At 38.7% G+C, this 16,561-nt stretch overlaps 1 protein-coding gene and 1 long non-coding RNA gene across 3 annotated transcripts in view; one reads left to right on the top strand and one right to left on the bottom strand.

The window, feature by feature from the left end:
• Positions 1-2,565: 2,565 nt before the first annotated feature.
• The window catches only part of adka (adenosine kinase a), a 164,095-nt gene continuing 150,099 nt past the window's right edge, over positions 2,566-16,561 (bottom strand). For both annotated transcript variants that reach the window (XM_084391105.1, XM_084391106.1), the window contains exons 10-11: positions 4,876-4,962; positions 2,566-3,236 (exon numbers count right to left, since the gene is read on the bottom strand). In XM_084391105.1, the coding sequence (XP_084247231.1) occupies positions 3,112-3,236; positions 4,876-4,962 (212 nt within the window). In that variant the 3' untranslated portion in view covers positions 2,566-3,111. The remainder of the gene's footprint in view (positions 3,237-4,875; positions 4,963-16,561) is intronic.
• Positions 8,402-16,411, top strand: LOC311279543. The gene is made up of 3 exons (XR_014625567.1): positions 8,402-8,521; positions 8,642-8,689; positions 16,357-16,411. It is a non-coding gene; the product is annotated as an uncharacterized lncRNA (long non-coding RNA).

Raw genomic sequence — 16,561 nt, forward strand, 5'->3', positions numbered from 1 at the left:
TATGTGCATAATTATAAAAACGTTTCACACTGTTTAATTATATACAACTTTATAATTGCTCAGAAGGTGTTGCGCATTTAATTGATGTTTGTTCACAATACCAGCATCAAATAAATACAGGGAAATTTGCTTCACCACAACTGGAACAACATAATAGGAGTAAATCTAAACCATTTCCTTTCTGTAACAAAATTTGCAACAAAACCCCACGAGAGTTAACAAATGCACCTGAAAGCCTGTGGGTTTGCCCTGCGGATGAAAATTTGGTGTAGCGTAGGGCAATCTGAACCATGGACATGTTACTTTTTACTGTGCCTGAAAGGAAAACAAATTGCACACTAAATAAAACTTGAGCCCTGCAGGATGTGGTTACAGTTTGGCAAAAGTCTACATATTGCCTTCCAGCAAAGCCTGATCAAGGTGATCTGAAACCAAAGGTTTGTCTTTTTTTTTTTTTGTGGAAACCTGATTTACACAACAGCATGATCTTCTTACAGCAGCTGGTCTGGGTGTGACATACCAACACTATATATTGTAATAATATAAGTACACTGTCTTTTTTAGTTTTATTTGACCTGTTGCAGCACTGTTATTTAAAGTCACAGCTAGCCATTATTCATTTTTCTTAAACATTATACCTATCAAAGGTGATAATCGGCATTATTTTTAGATCTCTCTTTTTTTTTTGTGTGTGTGTGTAGCTATCACAAGTCAGTGTTACTTATTTGTATGCCAAAAGGGAAGGTACATTTGTTTACGGTGTGCAGATTCGTTGGAATTATTCATGTTTGCATATTTCAACCACTGGCACATTCATATTCACATGCAGACAGAGGCAGGATAAGTGCTCAGCACAAGGGTATAACAGCAGTAGGGTAAATAGATTAGCTCAAACTGATGACCTTCCAGATACTGGTTTTACTTTTCTAACTACACTGAATGTTCCAACTAAGCAAACTCAATCATTTTCCTAGATTGCTACAGTATCTAGATGGTTTTCTTCTTTTAAATAATATAAATATAACAATATTTGCTATTACAGTGGACCAAACCAAACCAAATAGCTTTAAGCATATTAAGCATCAATCATTATGAAATGAATAAACTTTAAATGAGGTCACAGTTGCTGGTCTTATTCATCGTGTTAAATAAACTGTGCCTGTTGCTTTCCAATTGAAATGATACAATTTGACCATTTTGACCAGATAACAGACCTATAGCAAGTCATATATTGAAAACAATTTGCTACAGTGCACTTATTGTGTAGATACATCTATTTACATTATACTTATATATTATATGTTTCTGTCATGGGATCATTTTATGGATTTAGTTTTAATAATTTTGTAATTTTGATTACATTTTTTAATTGAACAGCTTGTAAACATACTTTACCACTAGAAACATTTAAATAACTAATTAAACTAAAGTATTATGAAATTATTTAAGATATTTCTCCTTATATAGAAACTTTTTGGCATAAATGTATGTTTTTTTTTAAAAGAATCCTAGGGCTCAATATAGAACCATTTTTTTTCTAAGAGTGTAATTAATTTCTGTATATACGTCGATAATTACACTGTTGACTCTACATCTTCCTCGTGAGTCACATTTATTTATATAGCACTTTATACAATTCAACCCTAAAAGGTACTGATTCCACTAAACTTGTCACTAACCATAACCATATCCCATCTCAATAGCAGCAAAAGCATATGCAATGCAACATGAACATCAGTACATGTACCTAACAATTATTTGTATTATAAGTATTGCAAGTACAATTTCTAGACCAGAAACATAACTAAATGTTCTCTCAACTTCCATAATGTCATCTACAGTATACCTACTAACTGAAATTTTGTCCAACAGCAAGACACCTGTGAATCAAATTACTTTTTTATAAACCTCAAAGGCAACTTTCGCAGGTCTTAAAAACACCCAGCATCACTGTAAAACACACAGCGGGAGGATTAGAGAAGTGAAAAAAAAAAAAAAAACACACACCCACAAGCGTGACTGTGTGTGGAGCTGAAAATGTGAAAGTGCTCAAGGACTTTGTCCTTTGCTGTCATTAAGGATTGCGCATGGACTCACAGGTTGTTTAAAACCATGTGCTCGGTGATGCCAGGGTCCAAAACCGCGTTTTGTCAGTGACAGAACCTGAATCCGCTATGATTGCGGTCACACACGGGGACAAAGGGGCAGCTGTACCTTGAGTCTAATGATGCTCACAAATAGCTGCTCCTCATCCCATATCACAGAGATGAACCTTGCAGACCTGCCACTGTCATCAAGGGGACAGGAAGAAGCTGCAGGCTCTCTAACCATCCAATATAACACAGAGGTGAGATGCTGAGAGAGTAAAATAGGCCAAAAGTTGAGTCCTGTGCTGAATTAGGAACCGGATACTAGCATACTACTCTTACTATTCCAGCCATAGATAGAGCTTCTCTGTTGAACCAAAAACACAGATTATTCACAATACAATCACATTTCAAGCAACAAAACATCTAGTCTACATGACTAATTATAAGGTTAGGAAAAGAATAAAAGTGACAGCAGTAAAAGAGCCTCTTTTATTTTTATTTGGCAGAGGTTGTGCTCACAAAACAACAGATTTCTTTGTATATGACACATTTGAGTGTGCTTTTCACAATTACATTTGGTTTACAACAGCAGGACTAGCCAACACAATTCCTCTGAGACAAAATAAGCTTTTGATTTCAATAAAGTTCAAATGATTCGTCTGGGTTTTATAATGTATATTTGAAATATCTGCTTCGGTTGTTACAGCAGTATGGTATTACCATGTCACCAAGGTAATTTTGTTAGTAAAAACCACATCTGAAAAGATGCTGGTTATGATCACCACTCTTAACTTCATCACTAAAATGGCTTAAGTAAAAACAATCAATATTTGCAGCACAGAAATTCCTCTTTTGTAAACAGTTTTTAACGTGAAATATGTCTCCGTGATTGAATTAGGCCGTGAGACAGAGAGAAAACAGGCACGTGAACAAGAGATGAACAGAAGATAGTCAATTTAAAAAAGGCATTAATCCTATAAAACACTTGGGTGACCATATCTTCCGGTCTCTCAGCGGCCCATCACTGGAAGTCGGGCTTTTCTGGGAATGTGCAGCCCGCCTGGCGAATAATGACGTTAGCAGCGTAGTGTCCAGCACGGATGCACTGCTCAAAGGACTTATCCTGTACCAGCTGAGACAGGAAACCTGCACACACATGCAACCAGACAATGAAAAAAAAAAAGGACACAAATCAGATTTGGGTGCAAGAGAGTAGACAGATTTAATCCTAATCGAAAGCGTGCACAAACATATGTTCAATCAACGCACACATGAACACACATCCGAGCGCATAGAGCACACACAAACATATGCCGGCGATTGTTAGCTTAGAAAACGTAGTTGGGTATCGATTTTGTTGCATGTACTTTCTTTTAAAAAATTAAGGAAATCAGGCTTAAGGGGGAAAGGTGATGCAAAAGGCCCCCTTTAGTGATGTGCGATACAGAAATCCTCCAGCTTCCCTCGGGCTCTGAACCCTCCCACCTAGATCTCTGCTCTCTGCAGCAGCGCATTGAAAAACAGCTGGCAAATTCATTTTCCAACGTGGCAGAGAGCTGGCCTCCAACCTCTTGTTGGAACGGATAAAGGAGTTTAAAAAAAATCAATACGACGTTTGAGCAAACACGCTCACAGCTCTATTAGTCGCAAAGGTTGTCCTGGAAGAGCTACAGGAAGACATGTTAGCAAATCAGACTCTTGGCCTTTGAGAAGCAGAGGGCCACATAAGAGGCGTCGTATGAAGATAAATTACGTGGACCCGAAAGACCCTCGCGAACAGCTTGATCAACATCGATATTTCTGTTTTTCACGGGGAGCCAAACAGCGTCGTGCTTTACGCGTTTGATGGATGACTTCACAGTTCAGATCGGAGTAGACACGCAGCGGCTATCTGAACGCGCACTTATTAGCAAAACACGCAGATTAATGATAACGGCTGTGGGTAGTCTGGAAACTCCACTAATCCATCATGAAAGTCATCTATTTCCCCTTAGCTGTGTTATCTGAGGTTAAATAGTACAATAGTACATTGGCGGCTTCATGTGTCTAAACTAAGCCAAATTAAATGAAGTATACATTACTGTAGATCTACAAATTGTCATTCCCGAGCAGCTGCACAGGAAATAAATAAGCATTGCGTGTCAGAGCTCTTGCATCACGGTCCAGTTTCCCAGTGGTTACAGATCAGACCTAATCCTGGATTAAATTGTCCTGTCAATAGTGATTTTCCATCAAACATACCTTCGTCTAGGACTATTCTGAGTCTTGGACACCTGTTTCAACAATTCCACATCCATTTGTGTGCTGACTGGAATTTCTTTCTTCTGTGATTTATGCATTAATTATTGGGTTTATATAATAATAATACTATAAATAAAGTATTTCATTATTATTATTTTGTTTCTTTAAACATACTTTTGTCTAGGACAAGTCTTAAACACCTGTTTCAACAATTCAATCCATTTGTGTGCAGACTGAAATTAATTTCTTCTGTTGAACACAAAAAAACAAACAAAGAACATTTGAAAAATGTCTCAGTGATTTTTAATCCACAGTAAAAGGGGTCAAAATGTTGTTTTGGACATTACTGACTTTCTTTGTATGGAGAAAAATGCTTGAAATCATTGGCATCACCAGTTCCACAGAAAAAAGGAAAGCCATACATGTTGGCAACGACATGAGGGTGGAATAAATGACAACAGAATTGACATTTTTGAGCGAACTACTGGTTCAAAGTTATTATGGGCCTTTGAAAGTATATCTTTATGGTTTAGTAGCACAGTACCTCCAACAAAGGCGTCTCCAGCACCGTTGGTGTCCACTATCTCGCTCTGGTCTATCTCCAGGACAGGGAATGTCTCCACCTTGTCACCTGTGGAAAAGTATAAGAGCTTGTTAAACTATTGTTGAGCTGAAAAATTTGCCTCGTTCACAGATTGGCTGTTCGGCAAACGTGTGAGACTTTCTGCTGTCAAAAATGGTCATTTTTTTGAGGTGAAAAAAGACTTCATTGACCCATAGAAGCTCAAAGTACGTTTCCATTTTACAGTAGTGTCAAGGATAGTGTCAAGCACTGTTTTGTCAGCTCGCACACCTTAATTCTTCTTCGCAAACAAACCTAGTTAGCATGATGCTAGTCATCTATAAGACAGCAGAGGCAGAAACAAAGTTAGTACTGTGGAAAGATAGAGAAGTTCCCACAAGACATGCAGAAAGAAATAGAGGGATGTGCCATTTTCACTTGATGAGCTATAAGAGCCCTGCTTGGGCCTTGAACTCAAGGAGAGGCAATTATATAATTTGGCAGTTCTTCAGCATGACAATTCTTGAGCAGAAATGGATCAGCTCTCTAAAATAGCATTTGAAAGACAGTGTCAGTCTATTTTCTGCATTCACTTTGAATAATCTGTCCCCTTTCAGGCTAAAATAATGTATTAACTGTCCCGCTGTTCCCTCTCGAATGCCTTCTGCAATACGCTTGTGTTTTATTCATGGCATTAGCCTCCATTAGGGTTGAATGAGACTGATATAACTTTGCTTTACAGTAAGAAGAGCACTTCAGAGAACCCAATATTAGATTCTTGAGGACGTTCAGAAAATTCCACATGTGGCAAGTTTGGCAACCCACTCCAGCACCGCGATTTACCATTTGAAACTGAGCTACTGCTGCCTTCAAGAGCACCTGGTTAGTTCCCTACTCCTGAGTTAGGAAGTCACTATTATGACACGTCACACATTCAAGTCAGACAAAAATGTGGAAGTAGTCAAAACAAAAACAATGGATGTCAAAATTGCTGTCACTTCTGTTATACCATTAGACAAGCATAGCTGAATACTCCATCACTTTTACACAACATGATTTATGCATTAATTATTGGGTTGATTAATCTAATGGGTTATAAGGATTGGGTTCTAGAGAGACTAAACATTCATAATGATCGAATTTGCATGAAAATAATAACTTGTATAAAAATACTGAATAATGTTATTGAACAATAATGGGTTATTGATAAATCACTATTAAATAAATGTGTAAATCCCCAAAAATATCATTAGAATTATTACATAAATTAATAATTATTATAATTACAAATATATAAATAAAATATGAATATTTATTAATTAGTGATTTATTAAATAAACATTATTGGTCAATAACCTAAGGCAATCAGTGAAGGGCAGGTCTTAAAGGGATAGTTCACCCAAAAATGAAAATTCTGTCATCATTTATTCACCCTCATTTAGTTCCAAACCGTAAGATTTTCATTCATCTTTGAGAAACAAATGAAGATATTGAAAGTCCAAGCAACTACCACTTTGTTACTTCAAAAAGTTCATAAAGAGACCGTAAAACTAATCCATATGAATCAAGCGGTTTAGTTCAAAATTTATGAAGAGACTCAATCGCTTTATATGATGAACAGATTGAATTTAGACTTTATTCACATATAAGCATTGATCAGCGAACATAAACAGAAGCTCAACCAAACCTGCTCTACACCTCATTAGTTCTTGCTTGAAGCTCAAACACATGAGAATGAACCTCATTGTTTCTCATACATCAAGCAAGCATGCTTGAGCTTCAGTTTACCATATCTGATGAGTGCGTTGATGAATGTTTATTTGTGAATAAAAGCCTAAATTCAATCTGTTCATCATATAAAGCGATGATGTCTCTCCAGAAAATTTGGACTAAACCGCTCGATTCATACGAATTAGTTTTACAATCTCTTCATGAACTTTTTTAGGCGTAAAAGTGTTAGTTGTGTGGACTGTCAACATTCAAATATTTCCATTTGTGTTCTGAACATGAACGAAAGTCTTTCGGGTTTGGAACGACACACAAGGGTGAGTAAATGAGAGAATTTTCATTTTTGGGTGAACTACATATGTGACAACATATTTTTATTGAAAAAGGCACATATGAATGAATGAATGAGGCATTTATATAGCGCTTTCATATGTACTACTGTAAACCCAAAACGCTTTATAATCATATCAGGGAATCTCAAGTCAACCACCACCAGTGTGTGGCATCCACTTGGATGATGCAAAGGTAGCCACAGTACAACGGCGCCAGTGCTCTACACCAGCTATAGGTGGAGAGGAGAGAGAGTGTTAGAGCCAATTCAGTGTATGGGGATTATTAGGAGGCCATGATTGGCAAGGGCCAGTGGGTAGAATGTGTCCAGGACACCGGGGTTACACCCCTACTCTTTTACATGAAGTGCCATGGGATTTTTAATGACCACAGAGAGTCAGGACCTCGGTTTTACGTCTCATCCGAAGGACAGCAAATAGAACTGAGGGTGAACAAACTTCAGGTCAATGAACCCAATGACCCAATTAAATCTTTCAATAAAATTAACTGCAGAGTTGTCTTCCATCTTTGATGTTAACACGTTCCTTTACTTTGTCTACATTACTCTAGTGTCACGAGAGCTCAGAGCATCCCTTGGAAAAATATGACTTTGTGTGGTCGTTCTTGTGCATGCAACTTAAAATTACAATATTTCAAACTCCACATGAAGGCCGCATGAAACCTCACATTTCTTGACACCAACAAGAGGACCCCACGGAGAAAGAGCTGAAAAACACAAGCCAGTCTTAGCTAGCCCTTGCAATGAATTTTTTTTAGCCCATAATCTGCAACATGCAACAACAGACAGCTGTAAAGTATACATCTGCTAACCGTAGTCAGAAAGTGTCAAAGACCATCACTTTATGTGGAGAACTTCACAAGAAACCATCAGACACAGACAGTAAACAACAGAGAATGTGAGCAAAGGCTTTCAACTGACGTAACAATGAGCACTCAAGACACGTCTGCTGCGTGTGCGAGCGGTTTTTCCCTATACGAGTCAGCCGATTGTGTCTTTGATAATTAATTACACAAAAAGCAGATCCTTTTAGAATCAGCTAATTAGCAGCAAAATGACTTTGCTTAATTAATGCAGGCAATGAAGCATGCTCGCCCGCCTTCCTCTTGAAATGATTAACTAGAGGATCTTCCGTGTGAATTAAGTTAACAGAAACTCATGATCTATCTATTATTTTGCAATTAAAGATTACAATATTTACATTGCCATTATAGCATGCTTTCTCCCTCGCATCAAACTACAAGAGGAAGCGAGTGCACATGGTCATATGAAGCCTAAATCTGCAGTTTTGTTTGAACGGACAAATGACTGAAAAAAAAAAAAAAAAAAAAAAAAAAATGACCAGACGCAAATAAACATGCTCAAAATGAAACTGTATGTGGTTCCTTCCTTCCTGTATACAGGCTGACCTGATTCTACTTCCTTTTATGACTCAGAAACAGCGCAGCCTGAGAGTGAGAAAAAAAATGGCATTAACTGTTCCTTCCTTTGATACCCATGACTGAACTGAATAGGCTCTAGACAATAATGGACATCAAACTGACGATTAAGGTTCGTATGAAGCAACTGCACTCTTCTATTCAGATTTGTGAGGGAGCAGAGACGATGCAATTCAGCATGGTGAGAATGTAGGTACTAGCACAGGCTAACCCCTCTGCCCTTTGATGACAGGTCACGCACCAGAGGCATGCTGGGAAATGTCCAAACATCGCAGCCGTGGTGAGTCATCTGGAAAAAAATTATGAGGAGATTCTTGGAAGTACATGGTACAACATTAGGTCATACCCAGGGGTCAGAGTCCACAATAAAAAAATATGCTACAATAAAAAGGTATCTTAAAACACAAGAGCACGCTGCCCATTAAATCCATGTAAATTGTTGCACAGAACAAATGTCAATACAACAAAACCATGGTGTGTAAAACAGATTTAAACTTGATTTAGGGTTCAGAGGGAGGACCGTGAGCTGTAAGAATTCGAGAAACATACACTGCCAGTCTTCCATCTTGGTAAACAAGGCTGAACTTGCATATGTGCTAGTCCCCTTGCATTGATGTTTAATGGTGCATGTTGCTCTAGGTGGTTCCCATAACCTCACTTTGTTTCCTACAAGCTGCATCAATTGATATGATAATGGGGGAGGACGTGTGAAATGAGAGGGGCTGCACTGGAGGACAAGGCGTCCAACCACTTGGATGCCAAATGGTGTCCAGGAGCCTCTCTCAGCTCTCAATGGGGACAATAACAAGAGTTTCAAGGAATGGAGGCAAGAGGCAGATGCTTAGAAAAAAGAAAGATTCACACTACTAATTGGTCCAATAGGATGTTTTGATTACCGTCCTTGTGTGTCATCGTTAACCAACATGCACAGCAAAAAATAATAAAATATTTGAGTATTGTCTTCCAGCCAAAACTCATGAGAAGGGGTGGGAATCCAGTTTTTTTTTAACCGGTTCCATTAATGCTTCTATAGTAGTTAAGGAAGAAATATTTGGTTTGGGAATGCAATTCCACTGCCAAACTTAAGAGCCATTTATTTGGGGATTACTCTACACTGGGCGCACTGTATGTTTATGATTCACTAAAAAGAATCAGTTCAAAAGTGTCATTCAAACGGGAATCGCTGTAGATTTAGTAGCGGTATAGACGCAACCCCTAACTGTATGGGCAGAAGAATACACGTGAGAAAACCGTTAACAGAACTGAACATCATTTGATTCCCTTTTTTTTTTTAAATGACCTAAATAACCTGACATAACCTGAAGAACAACCCAATTCTTAAGTGTAAAATATAAGGCAAAACAGAAAGAGGGTAGGACAAGTATGCTGAAAAAGGGAAATTAAATCATTTAAAAGAATAAAAAATTTAATAAGAATCATTTCTGAATTAAGGTTTTACAAGAAGTTCTGGTCCAACATGAATGCAGACAATTTATATAAGCACGCAAGAGCAAACTAGGGCAAATAAAAACAGAGAAATTAAATTCCTAAATCACTGCTCTCATTCCCCCCAAAACCATCCTTGATGGACATCTCCTTCCATTTCATCAAACCGGAGAGAACACATCACATCTTTATTCAAAACATATTATTGAACTTGGCTTTCAACATGCTGCTTTGGTTAGTCTGAGAGCGTTCCAGGACCAATTTCATGTTAATGTATAACACAAAAGAGGCCATTGGCAGGGCTCTTTAATAGGCATGGCAATTAAAACTTTGCTGCCAAAACCTGTCTTTGTTGTTACTGGCTTGTGGTCGTCCCTGTAAACACAGTCTCTGGGCAGTTCACAGGGAGTTCCATCGCTTTTGTGGTTTTGCCATTCTTCGTTTTACATGTTCATGCAGAAAGTGAAAATACTTTCCTCTGCGTGACTATCCAGGGAGCGGAAAAAAAGGGCAACAAAGTTACACCTCCCGAGCTGTGAGGTTATATTAATAGCTCTTGTACAGCTGTTTCTTTTTTGGTGCTGTGTTTGACACTTGTGTGCTCAGATCAGAAGTGAGATGTTGCTTTCAGGGTTTTGTATCCTTTTGGCACAGGCTTCTCAGGAGGAAGAGGAAACCGCAGCTCTGCTCGCAAAGGCACTCCAGGAACAAGCATCGTTGTAAACATGTATCGGACCGGCTCAAAATAAAACAGGCCTATGAAGACAAAACATGCATGCATGACTATTTATAGAGCCCAAGCATCAGAGAAAGCCATCATAACATTTACAGCACTGTGGAGTTACGCCAATTATGTGTAATAAATTCTCTTGTTATCACTAGTTATGTGCGGCGTAATACGATTACGCTCGTAATGCCAAGCCAAGGCAAGCCAAAAGCATGAACGCCTCAGGTCATGCGATAATTACTCTTTTACTGTATCTTAGGCATTGTCGTTTCAAATATATCACTGCGACTTTCAGAAAGTGATTGTCTCCAATAGATATCTGAGCTACTGAATGACAAGCTATTCACTACACAATGAGACATGACACAAAACCAATGAGCGGGAGAGAGATTCAAGGCCTTCAGACAGCTGCGGAACGGTGAGAGATTATTTCTCTCAAATCCACTTCTCATCGGCTCCAGAGCCAAACAAAAGCTCAGAGGAGTAAACAAGGATGGCCCTCCTCCTGGCAAACACACTGAGGAAACAGCCCTCACTTGCCTTCTTTTCTCTGATCCACTATCTCCACGCTAGGGCTGGTCAGAGAAACATGAGCGTGACAAACACATTTAACCGCTAATAAAGGGCAACCACCATGCCGAGAGTGGCAGGAGATAACCAGCACAAATAATCAGAGGAGTCTGGGACGGAGAGAGCTTTAAGAGGCAGTTTTGCCCTTTTCAAAGCGAGACATTGATCAGATCCCCTGGCCTCTGAGCCATGCTAATTAGCTGAAGACGAGTGGTGATGATGTCACGATCGATTTGGTGGACGTGCGGAGGTCTTCATCCGTCGCCCTTCCCATCATGAGTGAGATACTGAAATGCATATGCTCAAAATTTCCAATCTATGAAACGATTTAAAAAAATAAAGTAAAAATAAAGTTAATTGTCACAATTGTGAGATATAAAGGCACAATTATATAAATAAATATGCAACTGTGATATATTAAGTCGCAATTGCGAGATGTATAGCCACAATTATGAAAAATAGTTGCAACTGACATTTGTAATTGTGATATTAAGTCAAATAACACAATACATTTGCTATTGTGAGATATTAAATCAAAATTGAGATAAAATAATATAAAGTTGATACAATTTCACATTTTGTGATGTTATGAGAAATAATATTAATGTTGAGAAGTAAAGTTACAGTTGAGACATGAAATTGCAATTGTGAGATATGAAAGCGCAACTGAGATATAATTATATCAAGTTGCAGTTGTGAGAAAAGGAGATAATATTTAACTATAAACAAAGATAATACTAAATCAATGTCGCAACTTTGGCAAAGCCAATTATGAGCAACAGTCAACATGCTAAAGTCACATCGTGAGATGTCAATAACGAGAAACAAAGCAGTAGTGAGCAATAGTCTCAATGAAATATATTGCAGTTGTGAGATATAAAGTCACAACTGAGATATGAAATCCTGATTGTGAGAATGAATCGCACAATTAAGTTAGCTTTTTATATTTCTACTCTGATGTGGAGTAAACAAACCAAACTATGGTGTCTAAACAGGAAAGTTCAGGCCACATTGTGTCGTTAAAGGCAGTAGAGGGGCCGTTTATGTAATCAGTCAATGCTACGTCTCTTAACTCAAAGTGTTCTTTTGCTTTTTAAGCCCATCAAAACAAGCAGCCACTAACTGTTTACAGCGTTTCTGTTTTAGCTCAGCTGCGTTGAAGGTGCACTGCATTAATGAGACACAAACAAGAACTGCAAACTTTCTAGAATAATAGCCCTAACATAACACATGAAAAATGTGAAGGAGAGCATGAACACACACACACGCACACACACACACACACACACACACACACACACACACACACACACACACACAGGAAGAGTGTGTGCGTTTATGAGTGCATAATGACCTTTGCTAAGGGCTCATGGAGATGGAGGAAAACAAACTGAAACAAAAAGGCTCCTCTGGGGAGTTCATTATGTGCAGGTAAATCTGACAGCGCATTAGACACATTCCTCCCGAATAAGTTTCAAGACGAGCAGCACCTCTCCAGGAGCAGGAATGAAAATGTTCCTCTTTAGTAGGATGACAAAAACAAAACGGATTACATGGAGAAACTTCAGAATTATCCGCAACTGAAGTAAAGGCAATTTATTTCTCTTATTCTTAAAGTCAATGAACTGGAAATAGCGAAAGATCATTTCTTTCAAATTGTGACATAAATCCGAGTGAAACGGATTATTGAAGAAGAATTTTCTTCTTTTTTTTAAAGTGCGGCAACTTGGTTCAATCCATGAGTTGTTGATTGGATTGAGGCAGATCTAAATGTGAGCTTGCAGTCGATTGAAATAAAGTTGAGGCTGCAGGGTTTAAGTGAACCAAATGATTGGAGAAGTCTTGTATGTCACCAGACATTTTGATTAAAAATAAAAAAGATTAATGCATGGACAAATTGTTCATAACAAGATCTATCACACGCATTTAGAAAATAAGGTCCATTTTAATTTCTTGCCGACTTATAAAAGCATCTGCAAAACATCAGGGCTACTTTAGAGATGTACATTTGCAAAAGCAGTCAGATGTTCTCCACGTCTGCAAGTATAATTGCAGGTTTCGGACAACACACGATAGAGCAAATAAAGAGGGAGGATTTTGAGTCTTAAATCACATCATGTGCTTGGAGTTGGGACAACCACAACCAAGCCCAGTGTATTCCAGTCTAGATAAGATAAGGACATGGCTACGTCCAGATATCACTGAACAGTGGAACTTACAAGTCAACTGCAAATAAACAAAACTGCAGCAGCCTTTCTCTCTCCCTCTGCAAAAATGCAAAGACGCCCCTCGTGTTGTGGTGTTAGTTTCACTTCTTGTGATATTAAAAGGAACACAACAAAGGTTATCTCTCTGGAACCTCAGTTCCAGGAAGTTAAAGTAAAACAAAACACTCATGAACTCTATGATTCAGTACACAGAGACTCTGAAACTCTCAGCCTGCCCTTGTTGGGCTACATTCCTACACATAAAGTAGTTTGGGATTAAACAGGACGTTTTATTTTGAAAAACAGTCACGAAGGGCACGATTAAGTTAGCTTAATACGTGAACTCACAGAGGAGGGAAAGTACTAATAGAACATCACAGACTCCTCTCCTCCCCGTGACGCTGTCGTCCCTGCCGGAGCCCCTGGGCGACCCTGCACACTCAGCCATCATTAGATCAAAGACCGTGGGCGCTGCGCTCTTAATACGAGCCTGTAATAGGTGCGCCAGCAGGGCCGCGCTCTGTTCAGCGATGTCACAAAGGTGCTTCATTAAGGGTTCCTCTTCTGGCAGCTTTCATTAAGGAAATTAATGTGGAGGGGCGAGGACAGCCTGCGTTTACGCCGCGAGAGAAAGCCGGCGTGCACAAAGAGGAACTACACAATAACAAATCTGCATCTCTTTGGAACGTCACCCCCAGGGCCTATCATCCCAGCCTTCTTAATCACCATTAAAACAACTTCATTGTGACATTCAGAGCCTGCTGAATGATCACATCCCCGCACAGAGAGCAAATTGCAAATGAAATGTAGAGATCAGACGGCATCAGAGCACAGCCTCTGGGAGGTTGAGCAAATCTTCAATTCTCTTTTATATTGATGTTTATTGGCGGAGGCAACGGGGAGCAATAACGTCCTTCTCCTTCTCCGTCGTCCCTGCTATCTGAACCCACTTATTCACCGCTCGTGCGACGGCTGACATTTTTTATGACCAACTACCTCCTCGCTTACTTAGCATTGGGTGCGTGTTTCGCATAGGGTTCGCCGGAGGTTGCCGCCGACCCCGCGGCTCTTTATGAAAGGGCTGCAGGAGGTTAGCCGAGCCCGCCTTTTTCCTCAGCGCAGTGTAAAACGCCTCCAGGAGAGTATTTTCTCCAAAGCCAAAGCTTAGGCTGAAAGTTAGCTCGGAACAAGTGGGAGCGAGGCGGTGCTGTAGCAAAAGGGAAGGATTGTCTTGTAGCGCTTTCCTCTGATGAGGCTTTACAGGAGTAGCAATTGCCTGAGCAGCCTTATCAGCCCAGGGGGACTAATGCTATTAGCGTTTGTGTGATAAACGCAGCGCAGTGGAACCAATACAGCCAGCTTTGCCACGTTACTCTGGTAACATGTTGTGTAAATTGTATAATACAGAGCTCGACGACAGCTCTGTTTAACAACACTTCAATCCTGTAGTGCAGACTTGTGAATAGGATTAGACCTATAAGCTAACAGGGGCAGAGGGACTCAGAGAGGCCTGCAGTGTCATTGGGATGTCATGTGTCATGTTACAAGTTAACTTGGAGTAAAGCCTATAAAATAAAATAAAATAAAATAAAATAAAATAAAATAAAATAAAATAAAAACAACCTTAACATGTTATTTTATGGTATAGCTCTGGGGTTGGCAACACGTCACTACTAGCAAATAAGTGAAAATGAAGAAAACGCTGTATTGTAATTTCATTTAGCTGTTTCAGAAATGTTGAAATGAGGATCCAAAAGTAACAATTACGAAGTTGCAAATATGAGTAAAATTAAACTTAGCCGAGTAAATAAACATGGTTTAAATCTAATTAAACCATTAATTAAAGGGATAGTTCACCCAAAAATGAAAATTCTGTCATCATTTACTCACCCCTCAAGTTGTTCCAAACCTGTATGAGTTTCTTTGTTCTGCTGAACACAAAGGAAGATATTTGGAAGAATGTTTGTGACCAAACAGATCTCGGTCCCCATTGACTACCATAGTATATTTTGGAACTACTATGGACTATGGAAGTCTACTATGGAAGTCAATGGGGACCGAGATCTGTTGATTACAAACGTTCTTCCAAATATCTTCCTTTGTGTTCAGCAGAACAAAGAAACTCATACAGGTTTGGAACAACTTGAGGGTGAGTAAATGATGACAGAATTTTCATTTTTGGGTGAACTATCCCTTTAAACACTGCCAGAGGAAATAAAATGCTTTAAAAAAAAAAGAAAAAAAGAAGAGGATTCATTTATTTTTTATTCAGTCCCATTAAATTAACTAATGTTCAAAAGTTTGGGGTCGGTTACTTTTTGTATTTTAAAAAAGATATTAATACTTTTATTCAGAAAGGACACATTAAACTAAACAAAAGTGACTGTAAAGACATTTACAATGTAAAATAAATATATAATTCTAATTATTGCTATTCTCTTGAACTTCTCTATTCATCAAAGAATCTTTTTTTTTTTACAATTTCCACAAAAATGTTAAGCAGCACAACTTTCAATGTTGATAATAATAGGAAAAGTTTTTTTGAGCACCAAATCAGCATATTAGAATGATTTCTGGAGGATCATGTGACACTGAAGACTGGAGTAATGGCTGCTTAAAATTCAGCTTTGCCATCACAGAAATAAATTACATTTGAAAATACATTAAAATAGAAAACAACTACTTTAAATTGTAATATTTCACACTATTACTGTTTTTACTGTATTTTTGATCAAATAAAAGCAAAAATGCAGGTCCCTGATGTAGTTTATATCAGGATTTTTTTGTTCTAACTTCGGGATTTGACAATTTTGACTGAGAGGGAGGAAAAACTGGACACAGACTGGACTGGACAAACTTGTGTCTCCTGCATGAGCACCAAGGCTTAACTCGCCAATGCATATATGCTAACTGCTAGGCCAAAACTCTTGAGGGTTTTTGATTCCAGGCAGACACCAAAGGTCATTTACCATGTTTACCTCTTTTTTTACCCTCCAGGTTATCCAGTGCGTTGCAAGGGTGGCTGCTCATTGTGTCCTCGAGAGAATTAAATAATGTCCAACCTCGACGGAATTCATTGTAAGAACACTGGGAAATTCAATGAATCAAAATACAAAAGGCAATAAAAGGCGAATTATCTCGAACAAATGGAATTTAGCCGAGACTGGGCACAGGCTGACTGTAAAACAAGGAATGTCGTTCT

The sequence above is a fragment of the Rutilus rutilus genome, assembly GCF_951802725.1.
Source record: "Rutilus rutilus genome assembly, chromosome: 20".
Taxonomy (NCBI): domain Eukaryota; kingdom Metazoa; phylum Chordata; class Actinopteri; order Cypriniformes; family Leuciscidae; genus Rutilus; species Rutilus rutilus.